The sequence below is a fragment of the Paramisgurnus dabryanus genome, chromosome 5, assembly GCF_030506205.2.
Source record: "Paramisgurnus dabryanus chromosome 5, PD_genome_1.1, whole genome shotgun sequence".
Taxonomy (NCBI): Eukaryota; Metazoa; Chordata; class Actinopteri; order Cypriniformes; family Cobitidae; genus Paramisgurnus; species Paramisgurnus dabryanus.
Window position 1 is genome coordinate 10,656,220 of NC_133341.1, and position 22,625 is coordinate 10,678,844.

The window sequence follows — 22,625 nt, forward strand, 5'->3', positions numbered from 1 at the left end:
GCCACAAAATAAAACTTTTTTGGGTACCATAGGAATGAATGGGGCTAGGCTAAATGCTAACACATTCACAACGCGCTGTACAGTGCTTGATTGAAAAAAGATAGGTATGTATTAATTCGTCTAGGTTGAGGTAATAACATAGTTTAATATGGCAAAAGGGTAGATTATTCCTTTAACTATTTTATAAATTATTTTAGATTTATTTAAAATTCATATGAATGTGTAGGGAAAGGTGCAATTATAGAACAACGTGCTGTTTGAAAGTTTTAGATGGAGTACAGAATGTCACCTCAACTATATAAAAATAAACAGACTCGGAAATCCACATTATAATAAAATTTATTGTTCAGATGACATAATAAAAATGTTTAGATGCTAGCATAAAACTACCTTTCATTTTCATTTTTTTCCACAATGACATTATTTTAGAGTAATTATGATCTTAACTGTGCACAGCTTCCAGTTATGAGCTTTGAAAAAATATATATGTTTTTATCTTTAATATGTGCGTCAAGCTAAAAAATATTATACATTGTCTACAACCTCTTGGTTTAAATATATCAGGAATTTTAATCACAACAGGAGTGTTACATCGGCACTTGAAAAAACACATGAATTACACATGAAGAGAATTCAAACGACCTTCATAAATCCACCTGGTGGACAGCTTCAGTCACTTCTCCTCACTGTTGATATGCTCTCATGAAACAATTTTAAAGCATTTTAAACAAAGCTACTTAAATCATTCCATCTTTGGCAAACACTAGATGCAAAACAAGTTATTGAGATAATGTATAATTGCGATGTTGATACTTGTTATCCAAAGTATATATATAGTATTTATATATTATATACATAGTGAATTGCACTTTTTTTAGATTAATAACCCGTTATTGGTGCTGACAGAACAGTCTGTGGTCTCAGATGTCTCAAGGTGGGGTGGAGGCATACTGCTGCAGTAACTGCAAGTAGCAGACATCACACACATGTTCAGGGTTGATGGAGGAAGGCAGAGGAAGTTCATTAGCAGTGCAGTTCTCACAGAAGACGCCACTGCAGTTCTTGCATTGCTTCTGAAATTATTTTAGAAACAAGACAGTTTTGTATGCATCTCAAGGACATCAACATTGCTTGAGTATTTAGTAAAATACAAAGTCCAACATCACCTTAAAACTCTGGGGTTTTAACTTAAATTTTAACCTGGATGAAAAGTTTTATAACAAATAAAGAAATATTCAATAGAATATATTAACAAAAAGCAGTTTCATTAGCACTCTTAGATTTTCCACTGAACTTACAGATTGAGCTTAGGTTCTGTTTTAGTCATTCAGATTAAACATACCATTATAAGAAAGCATACTGTTATATTGCACACACTTACAAGGCATATTAACATAATCATTGTTTAAATTCTGCTAAGGCTTGGTTTGCTTTGGTACCTTGGGTATGGTCAAGGAGTTCTGGTTTTCACACAAAGAGCAGATTGATGGTTCTATGTCTGGATCCTACAATACCAAAAAATGACAGTCATTAATTAAACATTTGGTCAATATTAAAATGTAAATAGAAAAAGATAACTGACAGGTAAATGTAGCACCTGTTCGTCATCATGTGACAGCGTCCTGAGAAAACAAATAAAACAATATATTGAAATTAATTTTGGACAAGATGAATAGAAATAGTTTCATGCTTGTTTCAGACTTACAGACTTGAACCAAGACTTGACTTTTCCTCGATCACAGTGCGTAGTGTGTCATTTTCTTTTCTGACACTTTCTAACTCCTAAACAAATCAAAAATACTGAATTTCAGAAAACAGTAAACTGCATATACAGGTGGTGGTCATATAATTAGAATATCATCAAAAAGTTTATTTATTTTACTAATTCCATTCAAAAAGTGAAACTTGTATATTATATTCATTCATTACATACGGACTGATATATTTCAAATGTTAATTTCTTTTCATTTTGAATATTCTAACTGGGAACTAAGGAAAATCCGACATTCAGTGTCTCAGAAAAATTGAATATTGTGAAAAGGTTCAATATGGAAGACACCTGGTGCCACACTAAGTCTAGTTCTGTAGGCTACACCATTTTGGGGAAGACTTGACAGTTGTCCAAAAGACGACCATTGACACCTTGCACAAGGAGGACAAGACACAAAGGGTCATTGCAAAAGAGACTGCCTGTTCACATAGCTCTGTGTTCAAGCAGATTAATAGAAATGCGAAGGGAAGGAAAAGATGTGGTAGAAAAAAAAGTGTACAAGCAATAGGGATAACCGCACCTTGGAGAGTATTGTGAAACAAAACCCCGTTTAAAAATGTGGGGGAGTTTCACAAAGAGTAGACTGCAGCATAAGTCAGTGCTTCAAGAACCACTACGCACAGATGTATGCAAGATATGAGTTTCAGCTGTGTAAAGCCACTCTTAAACAACAGACAGCGTCAGAAGCGTCTCGCCTTCAAAATGGACTGGACTGCTGCTGAGTGGTTCACGGTTATGTTCTCCGATGAAAGTTATGTTCTCTGATGAAAGTAATTTACAGATGATTCAGAACGCAGCGGCAAGAGTAGTCTTCAATGAGCCAAAGAGGGCGCATGTCACTCCTCTCTTTGTCAAGTTACACTGGCTTCCTATAGCAGCTCGCATCAAATTTAAGGCTCTGCTCCTGGCCTTTAAAACCACCACTGGGTCAGCACCCCCTTACCTTCACTTACTTAAAGAGCCTTATGTACCCTCTCGATCCCTGCGCTCTGCCACCGAGCAACGGCTTGTGGTGCCATCTCAAAAAGGGAAAAAATCACTAGCGCGTACCTTCTCAGGAGCTGTTCCACAACTGTGGAACGATCTGCCAGTCGTGACACGATCTGCTGACAATGTAGCTTTCTTTAAGACTTGGCTAAAAACCCATCTCTTCCGCCATTACCTCACTTCCTAACAACGGACTTACTATCTTTCTTTAGTTACCTTTCTCTTTATCTCTTTATCTATTTACCATTCTCTTTATCTCTACTTATCTTAAAAAAAAATACTAACAACCCCTTGGCTATGTATATTGTGTTGGACTTGATGAGACTATTTCCAGTGCACTTATGTATTGCTGTTCTTGTGTTGCTATAATTGCTTCTATTGTTTACCTCACTTGTAAGTCCCTTTGGACAAAAGCGTCTGCTAAATGACTAAATGTAAATTTCCATTGGAAATCAAGGTCCCAGAGTCTGGAGGAAGAGACACATAATCCACGTTGCTTGAGGTCCAGAGTAAAGTTTCCACAGTCAGTGATGGTTTGGGGTGCCATGTCATCTGGTGGTGTTGGTCCACTGTGTTTTTTGAGGTCCAAGGTTAACACTTCATGCTTCCTGCTGATGACCAACTTTATGGAAATGCAGATTTCATTTTCCAACAGGACTTGACACATGCACACAGTGCCAAAGCTACCAGTACCTGGTTTAAGGACCATGGTATCTCTGTTCTTAATTTGCCAGTCTGACCTTAACCCCATAGGGGTATTGTGAAGAGGAAGATGCGATATGCCAGACCCAACCATTCAGAAGAGCTGAAGGCCACTATCAGGGCAACCTGGGCTCCCATTACACCTGAACAGTGCCACAGACTGATCGACTTCATGCCAAGCCGCATTGTTGGTGTAATTCAGGCAAAAGGAGCCCCAACTAAATATTGAGTGCTGTACATGATCATAATTTTCAAGTTGGCCAACATTTCAAAAAAATATTTTCTTTGTATTGGTCATAAAGTAATATTCTAATTTTCTGAGATACTGATTTGGGATTTTCCTTAGTTGTCAGTTACAGTTATCACAATTAAAAAAAAAAAAAACATTTTAAATATATCAGTCTGTGTATAATGAATGAAAACAATAAACAGGTATCACTTTTTGAATGGAATTAGTGAAATAAATCAACTTTTTTATGATATTCTAACCAGCACCTGTATAAGATCAACAAACACAAGACAAAGAAACACCAAGGGGAATGACATAGAAATCACAAAGCAACTTTCACCTTTTTGATCTCTTCTACGTGTTGCCTCATATCGTTCTGTGGTGGGGTCTTTCCTAACAAAACTTCAGGACTGTGGTTGCTGTGATGCTCTCTCCATTTCCTCAGCTCCTGCTCCATAACTGATCTATGGCACATAAAGAATAGAGAATGGCTTGTTGATACTAAAACACAGTGAGATTATGTTTGAGGTATATTACCCCATCATTATCTGTGACATTACAATCGTTGTACATTCTAATTTTGCAAAGTTAGGCGACAAAGTTATAACCCAATCTCACCCTCAACACTAAACAATCCTAGTCCCAGCCTAAATTGCATGTTTGAGTTGCTTTAATCTAAAAACATTTTGCACTGACATATCTTACATATTTACACACCAACATATTTTAGTCCCATTGTTTTGTCTCAATATGCATGCACATCAGTATTTTACCTATTTAAGGCACAGTATATTTGCAAAAACTACTTAAATGTCCTACTACAACTAAGGCCTAGTTCTAGGCTACCCGATATACCAACACACTTTTTAACTATTTCAGTTATAGGATTCAGAAAGTCAAAGACCTGGGACAAAATACGGGGTTTAATTATCATTTCTTTAGAAGATTTTGACAAAACTGTCAAAGAATAAAAGTGTTTCATTTTATTTTATATGGATTTCATTTGTCCTAAATATACTGTACAGTATCGTTTTGCATTACATCAGCCATCTGACAGCCTCTATAGGTCATCTGAAACATTTCAGTCAACTAATCGATGTATTGTCATGCCAGGGTACCTTTGCTTTCGTAACTGTTCCACCTCTTGCTGCAGACTTTCAATCTTGTCCCCGAACTCCTGCTTGAAGAGTCTATTAGCCTCATCCGCCAGGTCTCGCTCTCGTTCTGCCTTCTTACATCTGAAGTTGGGCCACATTAACTTAATGAGGTGAAATGAAAACTAAAAGCCATGCAAAATGATAATGAATTAAACAATAAGGAATACTGTAAAACTGAAGAACGTAAAGGACAGGTGGAGAAGACAGGAGGATGCATTCGGCTAACGATAAAAAAGCAAAGCAGTCTGACAAGTGTCTGATTTGTTTTTTATTAAGCTAGGTTTACTACAGTTCACATCTACGTTATGTTTACATACACTTCAGTTCGCTTACAATTTGAATTTCATCATCCAAACGTTTGTAGAATTTGTAAAGCGTGATATCAAATTCTTTTACAAACAACTTTTCAGAGTTTTGACATTTGGTATCAACTCCCAGTGTGTCAAATTCAGGATTCATTTAAGCTAACATTAAGCTTTGAAAATAATTCAGGCACGCAATCTTGCACTCAACATCATTTCTTGCAAAAATAGCTAACATAACCTCCTGAATATGCTTTTAAACATCATACTCAATTAGTTAGCTTGAGCATCCATCAAACCACTCAACATCGTTAAACTTACACAGGTCCAAGGTTTTGAAACTGTAACATGGTCAAAGAGAATTAACCTAATGATAAGAATGTGGTGTTGCATACTTTCATATTTATAGATAGGAAACGATTGTACGTTTTTTTTTAGGAATGTATCCCTATGATGTATTGAACTGGTTTATGGTTTTGATAAGGAACCAACTTGATGCAACATCCTGCTACCCTCTTTAACAGTATTGAAAGAGATATATTAGATAAGCATTTTCACTTAAAATGTACATATCTGACCCAAAACCACAAGGATCTAGGAACAGACCATTTGTAAGACCGGCCAAAACAGCTGCATTTTACTTCTGCTAAATCACACATAGGGAGACTAGAGACAGGAGCACTGAATTAGCTGTACAATATTGAAAGATAATGCGGGGAGACACAGAAGCAAAATCCGTAGTTTTCAGTTCATAACAAAATAACGGCAATGGATTTGAAACCCGGTAATAAAATAAATACCCTAAGTCATATATGTTATGCAAAATTAAACCAAATTTCTGATTATTTTTCCATTTAGGCATTTTTGGATTCTATCCGGGAGTTTGCAATAATTTTATTGCTGTCTCTGCAGGAGTTTTCCAGCGGTTGTGCTCAAGTTTCGTGCCTGTTTGGCCATGTCTTTCTCACTGGTCAGGGCACAACGAGTAGAAACAGAAGAAAATGAACATGGGAGAAAAATCAAATGAAGAAAAAAGACCAAAGAAATGATTGACAGAAGACAGAAATGAGGAGAGAAGTTATTGTAGGTATAGATTATTGTCACCTATGGAAAGAAGCATCATTTCTGAGGATTGACAAATAGTGAACCTGTCCTGCAAGCTCTCAGATTTTTTTGTTGTATACAATAAAGAAAAATTATTATCTGGAATTTAAAATCAAATTTACACCTGAAAATAAATACAATGAATTGGAATTTGCTCAAATAAAGCTAATTATTAACTCTTTCCCAGCCATTGACGAGTTAACGCGTCAATTAAGAGAAAACGCTTCCTGGCCAATGGCAAGTATTTCTGGCTATTCGTAATACTGCAACTTATAAAACCCGGAAATATCGCCCTAGGGCAAACAGCTGTATGTCCGTGTATGTTTTGAGGGTCGCTCTGAATCTGATTTCCATCAAAAGTCCTCGACAAAAACGCAATTATCTCAGCTTTTTGCCTAAAATTTGGTGTTTTTGAAGAAACCTAGAATGAGGCAGAAAAAATTACTGACCGCACACTGAATCCAAAAAAGACTAAGAAGGTCTAGAAAGTACAAAAGTGCATAGTGCAAAAATGTGAATTAAAACCAGAGATCTGTAAATAATACTGGTTTTCAAATAGGAAATAATTTTTGGTGAGAACAATTTCAGCCATTTCATTTACGAATTTGGATGGAAGGCCATCATCTTCAACACGTGAATTAAGGAAATGTTTTAAGGCCAATAGACCTTCATGATGTGGAATGTTAGTACATAGTGAAGTCACATCCATAGTAGCAAGTATTACATCCTGTTCAACATTATGAATAGTTGATAAACACTGGAGGAAATCTGTTGTATCTCTAAGATAACTGGGAAGGGATGTGACTAATGGTCTCAGAACAAAATCAACAAAATTTGAGAGTGGTTCAGTGAGACCGGCTACTATACTGTAGGTCGTCCTGGTGGATTAGTCAAGCTTTTATGTCCCTTAGGCAGAATGTAGAAAACTGGCCTACTTGGAGAACGATTGAACAAGTATTGCAACTCTTTATCAGAGAACAATGACCAGGGCCGCCTTAACCTAATGTGAGGCCCTGGGGCTGAGAGGTTTTAGAGGCCCCCCATACCCTCAATTTATAGTCTCATTTAATAAAAAAAGTGTAATATCTAGGTAATCTACATCACAAAATGCATTAGTTTCTTTCAAGACATACAACAGTGAGTTTTCCCTCTTTGACCCAGAAAACACCATAATATCATTATTAACATATCACTGAGCCCACTTGAGCATAAACTCAAGACACTTTATTTAAGAACCAAACACAGCAACTTGTGGGGAAAATAAAACCAAAATGTGTGAAAGTATATATGTTTATAAGCTTTATATTTATATAGTTTTTGGAATATACAAAATTGCAGAAAACTCCCACTCACTAACTAAATGCTAACCACAGTTTTAACAATATTAGAAGTAAAGTTAGTTTTAAAGTGAAAATGCATTAATGTTAACAAAAGAGAAGTCTTTATAGACAGAATCTTGTTAAATGCATTAATGATAACAAAAGATAAGTCTTTATAGACAGAATCTTGTTTGTTATTTATTTTGTAGGCTATTGAAGAAATAGTATGCATTGTATTAAGTATTTATGCATACGCATGTAAAACGAACAAGTATGAATATGCACAAGACAGACAGGGAACATACCTGTATATAAGATCTTTAGATAAGGAGATTATAATGGTGCTATCAGGGGATGATCATTTGAGATGGTCTTGTCGCTCTTTTCTTTCTTAGACTTGCACCTTTACCGTTGCGTCTCTTTCTCGTCTTTCTAAACCAACAGATGTATTTACTGTGAGCTAACTTCGCGTCAAACTACATCGCTCCAGGTGCGCACGCGTCACTGATATAAACGCGAGTAAACTTAAACTTTATAACAACTAACAGCATTATGTGCGGGAACTCCTTTCTTTATTTGGCGGCACAGTTTCTTGCGCACGTTTAGAGAGACTTCTGCATGCCAGAAACTCAGCTCCACGAGCACAGAGAGAGCGAGCGCGAAAGAGAGAGAGACCTGCACCTCACTAGTGCTTATTATGAAATTTCCGAAATTACTCTTTCATTTGTTGATGGATTATTTCCCGTTTCTCTCTCACACTCAGTCTAACATGCAGGAATGCCAAGTTGACAACGCGCACTTAATTGCATTAGGCTACGCGGAAAATCCGTTACGTCTGATATTTTATTTCACGGTAAGTTACCACGGACCAATCAGCAGCCATGGAACGTGCAATTAGAGTGAGTGAGTACGTTTACATGCACAGAATAAACGGATAACCAGGCCCGGGGTGGGTAATCGGGAGAACCGGGAGAATTCCCGGTGGGCCGCTTCATTTTTGGGCCGGTCGAGTTTTTTTTTTTTTTTACATTTGTCACGTTAGTGAGTCTATGTTCTCTTAAATGAAACTTCACACGTTTAGCATTGATACTGCAGCGCGCAGCCTCTGCATGGGTTGTACCATGTGAGGGAGTTTTCCCCTCTCCTCCCATAGAGTTGGTTCGGTCCAAGAAAACTTTTCTCCGGTAGGCTGGGCGGCCCTACCGTAACAATACGCGTCTGAGAGGAGGAGGGCGTAAAAAACAGGTTGAAGAAAAAAATCATTGGAGGAGGATGCTGCCAAATGTGCCAAACTTACAGATTTATTTTCAAGAGGACAAACAAAAGTGACAACAGGTAACTTAAAGAGAAATAAGCCTAGTAATGATTAGCATTAGCAACGTAATTAATCGGCTAATACCGTTGTAAAACTATTTACAAGCCAAATTTTTTTTGTTAAAATATTACCCTTTTGTTTATACATCATGGCGATTCATAGACTTTGCAAATATTATGCAAGCAGCTTCTGAGCAGTCCCCCGCTGAAAATGAGGAGGCCATGAATAAACAATATGAATTAAAGTTATTTAACCCTCAGGTTATGTTCAGAACCCTATAACACCTTTTGTTTTCCCAGTCAAAAATGACCAGCCTAAAAAAGCTTATAAATCACTTGTTCTGCTATTTAACCAATATTGTATTCAATATTTTTGTCAAATTGTTTTCTTTTTTAATTAGGACTTTTATATTTCTATTTGCATTAATCATCGGCCTCATAGCATTAGCAATGCTAATAATTTATCAACCTTTCCTTGTGGAATACACTCTAAAAAGGGCTGGGTTATTTATATATTTTATATATTTTTTAACCCACCTGTTGGGTTATTATAATTCATGGTTTCATAACAACAACCCAACATTGGGTTATTTTTAACCCAGCATGGGGTAATTTTTAATTTAATATTATGGGTAACCCAGCCTTTTTTAGAGTGTAGAGGAATATTTTTGTTAACTTCTTATCTTAAGTGAAATATTATTTAACTTTTACCTTATTTGTTGAACCATGATATTAATAAAAACTATAGTAAGAGCTGAACTGTTGCTTTATTTATCCAATTTGAAAAAAGTGCTAATTTGGAATAACACTATGGAAAAAGTGGGCCGGTCTTGGGCCTGAAACTCCCGGGCTGAAAAGTGGCCCCACTCCGGCCCTGCGGATAACTATCAAAAATCTGCTTATTACAGAAAACTGTTTTCATGCGTTTACATGCAAATCAATAAGCCGGCTATGCAGACAAATGCGTTTACATGGGACTTGAAGACTTAACAGTTTTCTCGCAGGCAGTGACGTCACCACCTATAGTACACAATAGTCGTTCAAAAAGTAAACGGCATATCTGTCTCAAGCTGTACTGTTGTATCTCTTCTTGTGTGTGCAGAACCTGTAAATGTAACATGAGCTTCTATTTTAACAGTTTCTCTGCCAACTGCTTTTGTCGAGCGGAGACTTTTATGCGTTACTTTGCGCTTACTTCCACGTGTGACGTTTATCTTTCATACTCGGAGACATGCGCACATGGACAAAACCGTGAGAAAGCCGGTTAAGGTGTTTACATGCCACGCGAAATCGGCGTAATGAGCAAAAAACTACCTGTGCCGATCGGTTTTTGCTTACGCGGTTTATGAGCTTTCCCCGGTTAAAGAAAACAGTTTTACGCGTTTACATGACCCCACGTGTTATCAGTTTATTAAGCATAATCGGCGTAAGACTGTGCATGTAAACGCACTCAATGACAGAAAACCTAACAAGTTACAAAACAATATGACATTTTCAGCTCATCATGAACGTGAATATGGGAGGCCCCTGAACTTGGGAGGCCCCTGGGCTTCAGCCCAGGTAAGCCCATTAAGGCGGCCTTGACAATGACTGAGCATGTGCTTCCTGAAGAAACATCTCAATCTCTCTCTGAAACTGGGCTGTTGGATCTGATGGTAAAACTTGATAGTAGCAGGAATTTTCTAATTGACGAAGAGCCTCCTGATTATAAAGCCCTCAGGGCAAGATCACCAAACCCCCTCTTTTACCTCCTTTATATTCGACACAATCTGTCAAGAGCCTCTTTTTCAGACTGTGTCAAATTGGACTTTTTGTTCTGAGATGAGGATGACTGCTCAAATAAACTAGTCACATCCCTTTCCACTAGCCTACAAAATGTATAGATAGATGAATTAGATACAGATGGACAAAAAGTACTGGTAGGTTTAAATTTGGCTCCAGCATTATACACATTTACATATGTTTGGTCTGCATGAACATTTTTTTATAAACATTTGAGTCTTAATGTCCGAAAAAAATTGAAAAGTTCAATCTTTGAGACAAAGGGGTCTGTGGCTTTATATGGAACAAAACTTAAACCCTTGTCAACAATCTGCTGAAACATTTGCACATTTTTATCTGGTTTTAATTCACAGTTTTGCACTATGCACTTAAATAGATTTTCTAACTTTCTAGATCTTCTTAGTCTTTTTGGATTCAGTGTGCGGTCAGCCTTTTTTTTTTGCCTATTTCTACATATCCTTCTTGGTTGTACGCTCCTAAAGAAACAAATAGTTAATTGGAGTGCAACAATTTTCTCTATACTTTGAAGAAGCCTACCCATATTTGAGATGTGATAAAAAGAGAACACAGATGAATGAAACTTTTTTTTCTGAAAACAAAGAGTCAGTTTTTTCGTTTAATATATTGTATGTTCATATATTTAAAGAAGAAGATTTTCTGGAAGGCATTAAACTTTTGTGAAAATAATTTAAAATGCTGGCGCTGGTTGGCAACTTTTTAAAAAAACGCTTGCGGGGAAAGAGTTAAAGGACAAGGGTGCAGTAATAAAGACTTAATTTAGGCTCATTACTTAATAATGAGAACATTGAAAACAGCAATTAATAAATCAATTTAAAAGTATTTCTATTAGTAGCCTTAGTTTAGATCTTTGGACCTTATTGTAAACAATGAATGATGTGCAGCGTCAGATGATCTCACCTGTTTTCCAGCTGTTTAATGACATTCGCCATCTGGTTGGTTTTCTCATCCAAGCGGCTGATAATGTCACTCTTTTGTTTTGCACCGGCCTCTGTACTCTACAATTCAAACACACAAAAAATAAACCAATAACATGCTGCATCAGCTGCATAAAAAACTGTTTTACTCTATTTGCTAGCAGTTTTAATATTCTTATAATAATTCTTTTAATAATCTTAATCTCTGTGCATTTGACTTGTGTAGACATCCAGTAAATAAATCTCATAACAGAGGGCATCTTGCGTCTCTCATACCTGTGACTTGACGGAGAGCTCATGATTAATTGTACGCATGTCATCCAACTGCTGTCTGAGCTCCACCAGGGCATCATGTTTCTCGCAGATGTCTTTCTCCAGCATCTTCATGGACAACTCCATCTCCTGCTTCATCCCTATCTGCACCTCAAGCTCCTTCTCCACATCCTACACAAAACAAAGAGTTTCTATGAATATAGCATATCAAGGCTTTATCTTAGAAAGAACATGTTTTGAACGTTTCATATAAAGTAAAGATTAACTGGGAAAAAAACATGGTTTTAAGTTAAACAAATACATTCTGACTTGCACCTTGGGTGACATGAAAAATGACTGAATAAACTATGAAATAATAACTTTTAACTACATAATAAATACTTATATTTGTATAAGAGTTTCAAATGGTTTTGGTCTGCCACTGGTGCCTCCTCTACAGTTACAGGTGCATGAGACCCCTGAACACAGGCATTAATGTTTAAAGGCTCTCTAAGCGAATCTGCGAGATGTTAGTTATTGTTGACGTTTGAAACTGTTTTCAAACAGACGGAGCGTAGCTAACTCATCCCCCTCCCCCTCCCTTCCGTGCTTTCATGAATGCGCCCAACCCCCACCCCCAAATCCTTTTTGTCGTTTATTGGCTGGAATACTTTGTTTTGTTTTGTGATGCTAGGTTTGGCCACTGGTTGATATTGCCGTTTGTGAAGCCTGGGCTGTCTACAGAGATCGCGTTTTTTTACAGTTTGATCAGCGGACAGGCAGCAAGCAGATAGTGAGGAGATGTTTCTGGTATGTAACAAAAAATGTTTTATGGTCTAAAACGCTTCAATTCGCTTAGAGCACCTTTAAGGGCTGGCTATTTCATGCATTTTGACTTATTAACACAGTGTTGGATTCCTCATGCTAAACATGGCCAATAGTTCAAATAACTATTTGGACGTATAACAGAGTACTTCTGTGCCGAATGCACATCCTCAAGGTTTGTATGGAAAGTTTTAGAAGTTTTTTTTGACTACTGAATCGTTGCGTAAGCAGTGCAGGAAGTACAGCAGAAGTCCTTATATGGGCACATCACCGGGAATAGCGCACGCATACACCAACCAAGACCCGAAACAAAATCAACGTCACAAAAGAAGTGTGTTGTTTGTGAGTGAAAATTAAGCTTGCTCAGCTTCCCAATTAACCCAGCATTGAGGGAACAATGGATATAGTTTGTTTATCTGGAGTAGAAGCAAAGTTGTGCAAGTGTGTTTAACGCTGGATTTTCATTGAAATGGGGCAATCCCAGTGATAAAACAACCATATCATGAGTCGTAGACGGTAAGTAAAACTGCATCAAATGTCTGTGGTTTGTTGATAATTGGTGCGTAAGTGCATTCTGTGCATATAATGTAAATGACGCGAACATGCAGTGAATCATAAGTTATCCAGAGATACTGGGATAATGTTTTGTGTATGTTGCGCGCTTATGACTCGCTCCGCCCACGGTATGGCTTCCAGAGCTTTTCTGTCTTTTATAAAATTGAAGACTCTTCGGAAATGTGTGGGATGCAATACACCTCTAAAGATACTCAAGATTAACACGCGATTAGCAGAAACAGTGTGTTGTCTGACCCTTAACCCACCAGCCTGAGCTGAGTCTCCTCTTTGAGCTGTTTGCGTGTTTCTCCCAGTACTTGACCATTCGCAGTACCCTCTGCTCTTGATACCTTTAAGAGGAACACAGGTCAAAACATCAGACCACAAAGCACAACCACTCCTACTGCAAAAAAAATCCCAGTTCAACATTATCTTGTGGTTTTGTTAAAAAATTAGTAACAAGGACTGAGTCATTGCAATGTGAGTAAACAATCCATACTTCAATAACACTGCTGTAGGTTAAAGTTTACCTTGCGACTCGACTCCACTAAATAAGAGCTTTCCTCCTTCACTCTCTCCAGTTCCTCCTGCAGGGTGATGATCCTGTTGTTCGCGACAGCAAGCTAAATGAAATGAGAAAATACACAGTTAGTTGATTGAGCTGCGTAAAATCCCATGAACTTGATACATCACTACACCACATGGACATAGATAGTGCTTATAATTATACTACTGTAAGTTATAAATATTACCCACTTCCTCTGAAAGTTTACTGTTGGATTTTTCCAATGCGTCTACTTTGGCCTGCAGGTTATTCACTGACGCACTGTGAAGGGGGAATTTCAAGAAGATTAGTCATGCAGCTAGTCAAGAACATGCCTGTGTGCTAAAGGTAAATTTGGACGCACCTTAAATGTCTGTTCAGTTCTTCCACGTAGTTCTTCTGGTCAAGAATAGCTGTGATCTGTCCATCTCTGCAAACAAAAAAGACAGATTCTGTCAAGCTTTCAAATCTTACCTGTGCAACTGTACTAAATGAACACATCTGGTCTAGTGTGGACGTGAAATATAAACTCACCCCTCTGTACTTTTGCTGCTGTGAGCTCCATCTTTTAAATACATGGAAAAATCTATGACTCCAACCTAAAGAGAGGCCAGAAGAAAACTTATTTCCCCACAAAAACAAATAAGATTCATTTTGGCTAGTAATACTTTTTAAATTACAAAGCTAATCTAAATTGAAATTTGTGGACCTTCATTGGCTCAGTGTGCAGTAAAAAGTAACTAACAGATACCTGTGAGTCTAAATCTTCTCCCTTCATACACAAGTTAGCATCAATGACATTTAGCCCCACCAACAACCCAGCAATCACTGCTCCTTCCTCCTCCATCATAAGAGCGTTGGACTCATAGAATTCACTGAGGAACACAAAAGCAGCAAATATAACATCATTCCAAAATGGTGCACCATGATAAGAATTGAGCTCAGATGCAAAAGCCACCAAACACCACCTCCTTTCAAAAATGAGAATCATGTTAACTAAATGCTCTCAGCCCGTACTATACGTTCATGAAAACATTCACTTCAAATCCGCTAAATCCCCACCCACCTCAAGCCATTCAGAAATACTGCTTTGTTGGCAGAATCTGTTAAACGCCATGTAGATTTTCCAGCAAAGTCCTTTCAATTGCATGGAAGATGAATTGAAAGAAAGACAGTAGCAAAATGACTGTGTTTCACATTGAAACTTGGGTCCCTTGTGAGTAAATGAATCAGATATAACCCGAATGTTGCAGTCACATGGGTCACAGTGACCTCTTATATGTGGTTCAGTTTCTTCATTTTTACATTTTGACTTTCATCATTTTCAATGTTTCTTGTTGCATCTTAGTGATTTTGCAACTGTTTACCAAGTCTTGTCAAAAAAAGAAGTGGATTTTTTTATAGTGGATGATTTTGCAGCGAAAGAGTCAAATTTGTTACATTTAAGAAAATAAGGCATTTCAGCTACTGACAAATAACCTTTTTGTTGCTATTAAAGCGAAAAACTAAACCTGAGTATAATAAAAAAATGCTCATTTACAAGAAAACGCCAGACGCACTTAAAGGATTTTGCATCTGAACTCCTCAATTGCAATATCAAGAACAGTACCCGAGAAGGTCTTTTCGGTTGATGATGGTCTTCATATAATCGGAGAGCTTCTTCTGCATCAAAGCAAGGCGAAGCCATGCTCTGCCTCTTCCTAATGGGGTTCTGAGATAATAAAAAAACAGCTTTAGAGTCATAAACAGAACATAATTGAAAGAAATACTATATTGAGGTAAAAGTGTTTTCTTACTTGAGTCCAGGAAGGTCTTTGACACTGGCTGTGATCTCCCCAGCCTCCGGGGTCAACTTTTCTACCAGCTCCAAAGGACCCCAGAAAGACTTATTTTGACCAAGGAATGTCTTTTTACCTTAGCAACAAAAGATATTAGGAAAACAAACAAATGAAAATAAATAAAAGATACAGATGACGAAGAATTAGGTAAAGATTTGGTTTCACTACAATAACTAAACTACGGTAAAGTTTTACAATAACTTTCAAAGGTTAAACCAGTTAACCGGCGCTGTCCCGTAAGCGGGACACCCAAGTTTGCCTTAATATTTTGCACATAAATTTTAATCTATCACGACAAACTATATATTGTTGGAAAGGTCTAAAAATTTAGTTTTCATATTTTAAAGCAACACTATGTAGTTTCCATGTAAAAATGACTTACAGCTCCCCCATGTGGTTGAAAAGTGCAACAGCGCCTGGTATCAGACACTCTTCTGCAGGCAGGGGGAGGGGCGGGGCTGTGTGCTCTACCCTCCACCGCCACTTTCTGAGTGTGCTTGTAGCAGCTAGGAGGCTGCTCAGGTTGCAGCAACAGTATAATTTGTCCAGTTAAAAGTTGTTCTATCACTGAAATAACTTTAGAGACATTATTTAAAGGTAAAAAACTACATAGTGTTGCTTTAAAACCTTTTAGCAATAATAATAATAATAATGCAGTGACTGTAATTTTTTTATTTGTGACAAGAGTATGCAGCAAACCTCACAGCAAACCAACAAAATTGACTATTTTATGTAAAAATAATACTATATTACATTATTTTTATTTATTAAAATAATTTAAAACTGCTATAAAAATATATTTAATATTTTTACCTCCAGACACTTTAAAGAGTCTTCTAGTGTTGTAGTCAAGACCACCTAAACCGAGACCAAGTTATGACCAAGACCAAGACAGGCCGAGACCGAGACAAGACCAAGACTTTAAAGGGTCGAGACCAAGTCAAGACCAATACAGGCCGAGACCAAGTCAAGACCAAGACCAGTGCAAGTCACTGCATTATGCATATGATTAGGCACTTCTCGTCTGTGTGTGTGTGTGTGTGTGTGTGTGTGTGTGTGTGTGTGTGTGTGTGTGTGTGTGTGTGTGTGTGTGTGTGTGTGTGTGTGTGTGTGTGTGCATGTGTGTGTATGCCATCAGAGAAGTTGATAAAATAATCAAAGGCATTGCAGATATGTGGGAATTTATCTTTGTCTATAAGCAAATAAAAGTGAACAAACACTAAAGAGCTGAAATCAACTTAACCATTTAATCTGAGCTGTCTTTCCATGGCTTGCCATTCAATTAATACAATGCAGGTGTTTTTAGTAATAAAATTAGAAAAATTGTCATTGGGAGAAACTTAAACAATGTTTAAACAATGCCAACATCATATGCCAAACCTGAATAAACTGCATAAAATGAATGATAAAAAATAAATTTGTGATGATGTGCCATCAGTTGTGGTCTTGACCGGTCTTGAAATAAAATTCAGAGTCCTCTTTGTCTGAGACCGAGAAAAAATGCGGCCGGGTCCAAGACGAGACCAAGACCTTTAAAAAGTAGTCTTGAGAACTACAACACTAGGTCTTCTTTAAAACAAGACCAAAATTTGGCTTCTAGACCAAAAAAAAATGCCACAGTTATATCACCTTTTTACCCACCCCTCACATAAAAAGGGCTGCGCCAGGTAAAGGGTTAAGCATTATAAAACAGCACATAATGGTACAGTGTTGTTTATACAGGTTAACAATACACTTCAAACTAGCCAAATTATAACCCAGGCTGTAACCCATAAACCCAATAAATCCTTGTACTTACTTTTAAGCCCATGTTTTAGGCAATGCTCCATGACGACAAAAAACTGCTGCAAAGGGGCATAGTCGGAGTCTAGTGTGCGTCCCAGGTTTAATGCAGACTCTATCAAGCCCTTGATGCTCAGCTTGGCCATGTTCATCAGGTTAAGCCTCTCGATAGCAATAGGATCTTTTGGATCTAGAGTTAAACAGAAATGTTCTAGTTATGATACAATTCTCTCACTTTGACTTTTCACAACAGTATTTTACAGATTTGCGAAATGAAAAAGCAGTATTTGAGGATCTGGCCGGAAGAATTTAGTGAATACATCAGGAAAAAGGTCTTTGAATCGTCTGAGGCTATATGGCTTTCTTCATCTACTAGTAATACCTGGTAAAAAAATGTTCATCAGCTTTATTTCAAAGAGCAGAGAGTTTTTGGCTTATTTCAGAATTATAAAACTCACACCAACCTCACAATGCATCAGTTAAAGATGACCAAATTAAAGTTTCTGTTCTTACACCTCACCGTAATATGTTAGCCAATAGCAGTGACTCTTTATAGTGAAAGCTCACTCCAAACTATAACAAACATTAGTTTTGTTTCCCTTAAAATACTTTGGGTCAGTGCCAAAAGTAGTCTGACTCGGTGTAAAATAAGCTCATATTCTCAGTGAATTCTCACTGCACAAAAACATCTTTTACTTTACATCTTAGGCATTAAGACAAAGAAAACAATCTAGGACAAGACAGCACAGCAACTGTGAAAATTATGCCATTAAAGAGTCTTGTTACCAAAGTTCATTTTAAAAAGTCATTGATACAGAAATAATGTATTGATAATGAAACCACAATAATAGAAACTCAGAGAGCATCTTAAAAACTAATTTTCCAAAAATTGTCTTTGTTAGGTTGTATGGTTTCGTAAGAACCTTCAACATCCAGACCTTCTGTTGCACAAAAGGTTCTTGGGGAACCAAAATGTGTTCTTATGGTGTAAATGTAGCTAGCTCCACGCCTATGCTAAGGTTGATTATGTCACAAAGACTGTTTTAGCATTATTTAAGAAAAAGATACAATTCATAATAAACAACTTACATTATAAGATATAATTTATTATAAACGTCTAATGGCAATCAGAGTATATCTTATATCTTACACCTGAATAACTATAAACTGCTAGCATGAAATGCTGCTAACATCATGCAATAAAAAAGCCAAATCAGCAACTGAATGGGATGCAGCATTCAGACAGCCAGTGGGGGGTGGACAAAACAGGCCATCCAAGAGCAATCCAGTCAAATGGGTATACAAAGACATTTTGCAAGAGAAAAAGAAAATCATTAACAGAAACAGAAAGGGAAATAAAACATTAAAAGAGACAGAAAAAGAGATGCAAACAAGGCTAAGGGCTAAAGTATAGCTGTGGTGCTAATGTGCCGTTCAGGGAGGTTGTTCAGCACGACCACCCCTTCTGCAGTTTTAGCATGGTGCCCGAGGCGAGGATGAGGTGGACTGGGGAGAGTGAAGCCACCATACGCACCTTTAAACTCATCAAGCATTTGCATTTGCTCCACCAAATCTGTGAAATCCTCCCATGAGTCTTTGCAAAAGGTAATGGAAAACAGAAAACAAAGCAGAAGAGGATTGGGTCATGCACACCATGGGAGTAAACCAAAGCAATAACAAAAGGGAATACATCATGTTTTGGAATATTTTGGTGTTACGGTCCGTTTAAGCTCTAGCACACTGTCATACAATTGCCGCAATGCCTTTCTCTGTGATAGTTGGGAATAATAGCAACTTGAGCGTTGATGGTCATTAAAGCTGTTCAAATGTGTCAAAAATCGTGAATCAAAAAATATATGTGGCGAATCAGCCATTCATACATTCAAGACAAAGCAGCATATTTTTACATTACTCTGTTTGTTCTGCAAGTCTCAAATGGCAACTTATCTAAACTTTGTCTAACAGAATTACCTTAGGAAAGAGTGCTAGCAACAGCAGTCCTTAAGTTGTAAATATTACTCATATGCACAAATTAATTTATAACTTAGCTTTAACATTTTTTTTGTGGCTTGGCTGTGAAAAAAATCAAATCATAAATGACACTTTATGAGGCAGTGCAGACCAAACACCTTACAAAAAACATTTGCATGCAGTGAATCAGACTATTACGTACTATACCATAGTAAATGGGGATGCAAGGCAAAACATCTGCTTCGTAATACTGATCGATATTCCATGTAAAACATCACCAAAGTACATCATGAAGAGATCTCTAAGTAAATATACGGTATACAGTCAGTTTACCACACGTGAGAGGGCTTTTTTTACAGCTCTAAAGGTAATGTAGTATGGGAAACAAAAGAAAATCCTTTTGAAACAAATGCTTAAGTCTACAAATGTCTCAAAACAGTGCAGGCCATGTTGTCCATGTGGCGCCTGATCACTTCTCATTGCTGTCAGTGATCAATCTTTCCAAGACATTTTAGACCCTCTCCTGTGTAACAGTACCGTCTCCACATAATTGTTTATCCCAGAATACTACACCTTACATTTGGTACAATAAACACTTGCTCTACTACAGTAATGGCAGGGTTTGCAGAACATAGCTCTGATTTTAATAAATAATTTATTCCATACTTTCTTCTTTAAAATTACTGAATAAATAAAATCCAAAGGAAAAAACAATTTGCCATTAAATTGCATTACATTGGTTAAAAATTAATTATTAATAAAAATCTGAAAAAAAAATCACTGCACATTAGAAAGCACATTTCTCATATTATTTAAAATTTGGTATTGGTATTTGGTATTATTTAAAAGTTGATGCTTAGGTTATCAAAACATTCGTACAATAATATTTATAGTTTCAATAAAGATAATCTGTCAAAACCAAATGGGTATCAATTTAAATTCTCACTTAATTTGTTTAATGCAACAACAAACTGCTCCATAAAAACTACATTTCCAAACAAGCCTGCAGGAACGCTGGGAGCATGATGGTGGTAGGCTGGGCCAGCACCGCCCAGTATGGTATAAGAGCCAGGAGGCCTAGTGATGCTGCGCTCGCCTACCTTCGTGAGCCGGCTCAGGATCGGGGGTGAGCGAGATGTCGTTAAGCTCACGCAGGCACAGCCATTCCCCGTCCACCGACACACGGAAGTTGCACAGGTAGATGGTCTCTCTGGCAGCCTGTGTGATTTTGTCAGTAGTGGGGGTGGGGACCTCGCTCTGGGGCGTCAGATCAGACATGGTGACTCAGCTGATAGCTGCGACGACAATAACAACCACGATGGCGGCCCTCAGCAAGCAGACAGGCGCAGTGCAAAACACCAATAGGGGATAGAAAGAATTCCCAGAAAAATCCAGTCCAACCAACAGTCTTCACTGGTGCAAAGGAGGAAGGAAAACAAAGAAGTAGGCAAGGGAAGAGCAGTAAATATCAAACAGCAGTCCACGGAAAATTTGACAGAAAGGATGCTATTCTTCTTCTGGAGCTCAACAGCGTCGTCTGGTGAACAAGCAATGACAGCTAAAATCCGGTGTGAGAATAAAAGGCTTCCCTGGTCTTTGGCTCAGCACAGCCAGGGGATTGAGATGCTGTGTGAGCTGGGCTACAATCAGAGATGTCTCTTTCTCTCCGACTCCCTCCCTCACAGCCCCCGCTTGCATTCGTTGGATTGGCTGCACACACTGCAAATGGGAGGGTGTTGACCAAGATGGCTGCCGTGATGCTGAGGATGATTATGGGATTCACGTGCGCAGATGGTGGGAGTAAGGAGAGCACAGCACCCGAGGGGACTGCGAAGGTAGGGGAGCTGTTGTCATGATCCACAAGAGAAGGATGAAGGCCTTACTAATCGAGACTTGATTCAGATCAGTGCTGCTGATAAAGCATTAATGTATTGAAGAAAATGTTTTGTCCACTATGCATTTTGCTGACGATGCAAAAGACACTTCCCAATGTATCAACCTTTGCACAGCGTTTCAAATTATGGAAGAAAATATTTGGGAATTTTATTATGTGGTTTGGTGTTGTTAAAAAAAGTGTGAAACATATCAAAATATTATTTGATCCTCAGTGTATGTTCGTAGATCTATTAACTCTTAGGGCACTTATGCAAAACAAAAAAAACAGTGAATGAATGAACACATTGTGTGAAACATCCTTATTTCTGTAAACTGTAAAATAGATTGAAAATTACTATAACATGACTGTAATACTACAAACGATTAAAAACATAAGTTTGTTTTTCAAAATCTGCTGACCTATCTTCTTTGAAAAGCTAACATATTTTTAGCATAACATGTGCTATGTTTATGATGCCTAACATGCTGTCTAGGTAGTCAGCTCACTAGATATTGTTACACAGCCATATGGTACAATTTAACATCTGATACTGTCCACACTACAGCCAAAACGGAAGTATTTCAACATTAGTGTCAACATCCCAGCTAACACAGATGCATAACTATTTATAAATACTCAGCATGCGAGTCTAAATTCATACATTCAAGAGAAAACGCTTACTTTATAAAACAGCGACTGTTCCGCACATAGCAAACGTGCGTAAACACCGTAACGTTACCTGTCAGTTTGCAATGTTGTTGACATTGAAACAAGGGAGGGAGAAATGCTGGACAGGTTTGAGCTGAAATATTACTAAATGCTCATGAAAGCAAACACTACGACAGTAAATAAAGAAATGAATAAACGATCATATCATATACTCACTTCTCGTTTTCTTGGTCTTCTCAATCTGGAAATCATAGCGAACTGGTGCGGTGGATGAAGAGCTTGTTTTTGAAAACTGTATACTTGAGTTATAAGTTAGCGCCTCCTTAAAGTAAATGACCGAGGCCGGAGAAAGCGAATCCTCCGGGCTATTTGCTATATGTCCATCGTTTTTACTCATTTGGGGTCTAAGGAATTCATTAGAGGAAACCAAAGTTTCAGTAACTTCAGCAATCTGGTGCTCCGATGCGGCTGAGCTGTGATCCGCCATCTTCAGTTCACATTCATGTGACCACTCTGCGTTAACACACCTCTGGGCTCATTGTTTTAACATGGATCTCTCGTATGCAGCAAAATATTCACATATACTCTAAGAATATGCTGGACAATAATACGACTCCGCACCTTTCCCTCAGGTTTTCTTAGCCGAGAAATGAAGAAATAAAATTAGCAGTATTTGACATGATGCGGCGATGCGCAAATCCATCAGATTAT

The 22,625-nt window shown here is 37.7% G+C and overlaps 1 protein-coding gene across 10 annotated transcripts; it reads right to left on the reverse strand.

The window, feature by feature from the left end:
- Positions 1-321: 321 nt before the first annotated feature.
- Positions 322-22,429, reverse strand: rufy3 (RUN and FYVE domain containing 3). 10 transcript variants are annotated; one of them, XM_073814623.1, is made up of 20 exons: positions 22,131-22,429; positions 18,933-18,992; positions 17,415-17,588; positions 15,575-15,692; positions 15,388-15,489; positions 14,530-14,653; positions 14,313-14,377; positions 14,143-14,208; positions 13,991-14,060; positions 13,765-13,857; positions 13,501-13,584; positions 11,879-12,046; positions 11,586-11,683; positions 4,808-4,927; positions 4,030-4,153; positions 1,706-1,782; positions 1,598-1,622; positions 1,440-1,505; positions 1,167-1,200; positions 937-1,073 (listed from the first exon to the last, which is right to left on the reverse strand). In XM_073814623.1, exons 1-19 carry the CDS (start codon positions 22,399-22,401, stop codon positions 1,189-1,191), a joined length of 1,917 nt encoding a protein of 638 aa, XP_073670724.1. In that variant the 5' UTR covers positions 22,402-22,429; the 3' UTR covers positions 937-1,073; positions 1,167-1,188. The 10 variants fall into 10 exon arrangements, with proteins under 10 accessions (XP_065123268.2, XP_065123267.2, XP_065123270.2 ...); XM_073814622.1 differs by having other exon boundaries at positions 1,583-1,622; XM_065267196.2 differs by lacking the exon at positions 1,167-1,200 and having other exon boundaries at positions 322-1,073.
- Positions 22,430-22,625: the final 196 nt, after the last annotated feature.

Excerpts from the sequence above, each read along its gene's own strand:
- rufy3 (XM_065267195.2), bottom strand. The coding sequence starts at position 22,401 with ATGGCGGATCACAGCTCAGCCGCATCGGAGCACCAGATTGCTGAAGTT. Across the intron at positions 14,654-15,387 it reads AACCGAAAAGACCTTCTCGG|TGAATTCTATGAGTCCAACG; the intron begins GTACTGTTCTTG and ends TGTGTTCCTCAG. Across the intron at positions 14,378-14,529 it reads GAGAAGATTTAGACTCACAG|GTTGGAGTCATAGATTTTTC; the intron begins GTATCTGTTAGT and ends GCCTCTCTTTAG.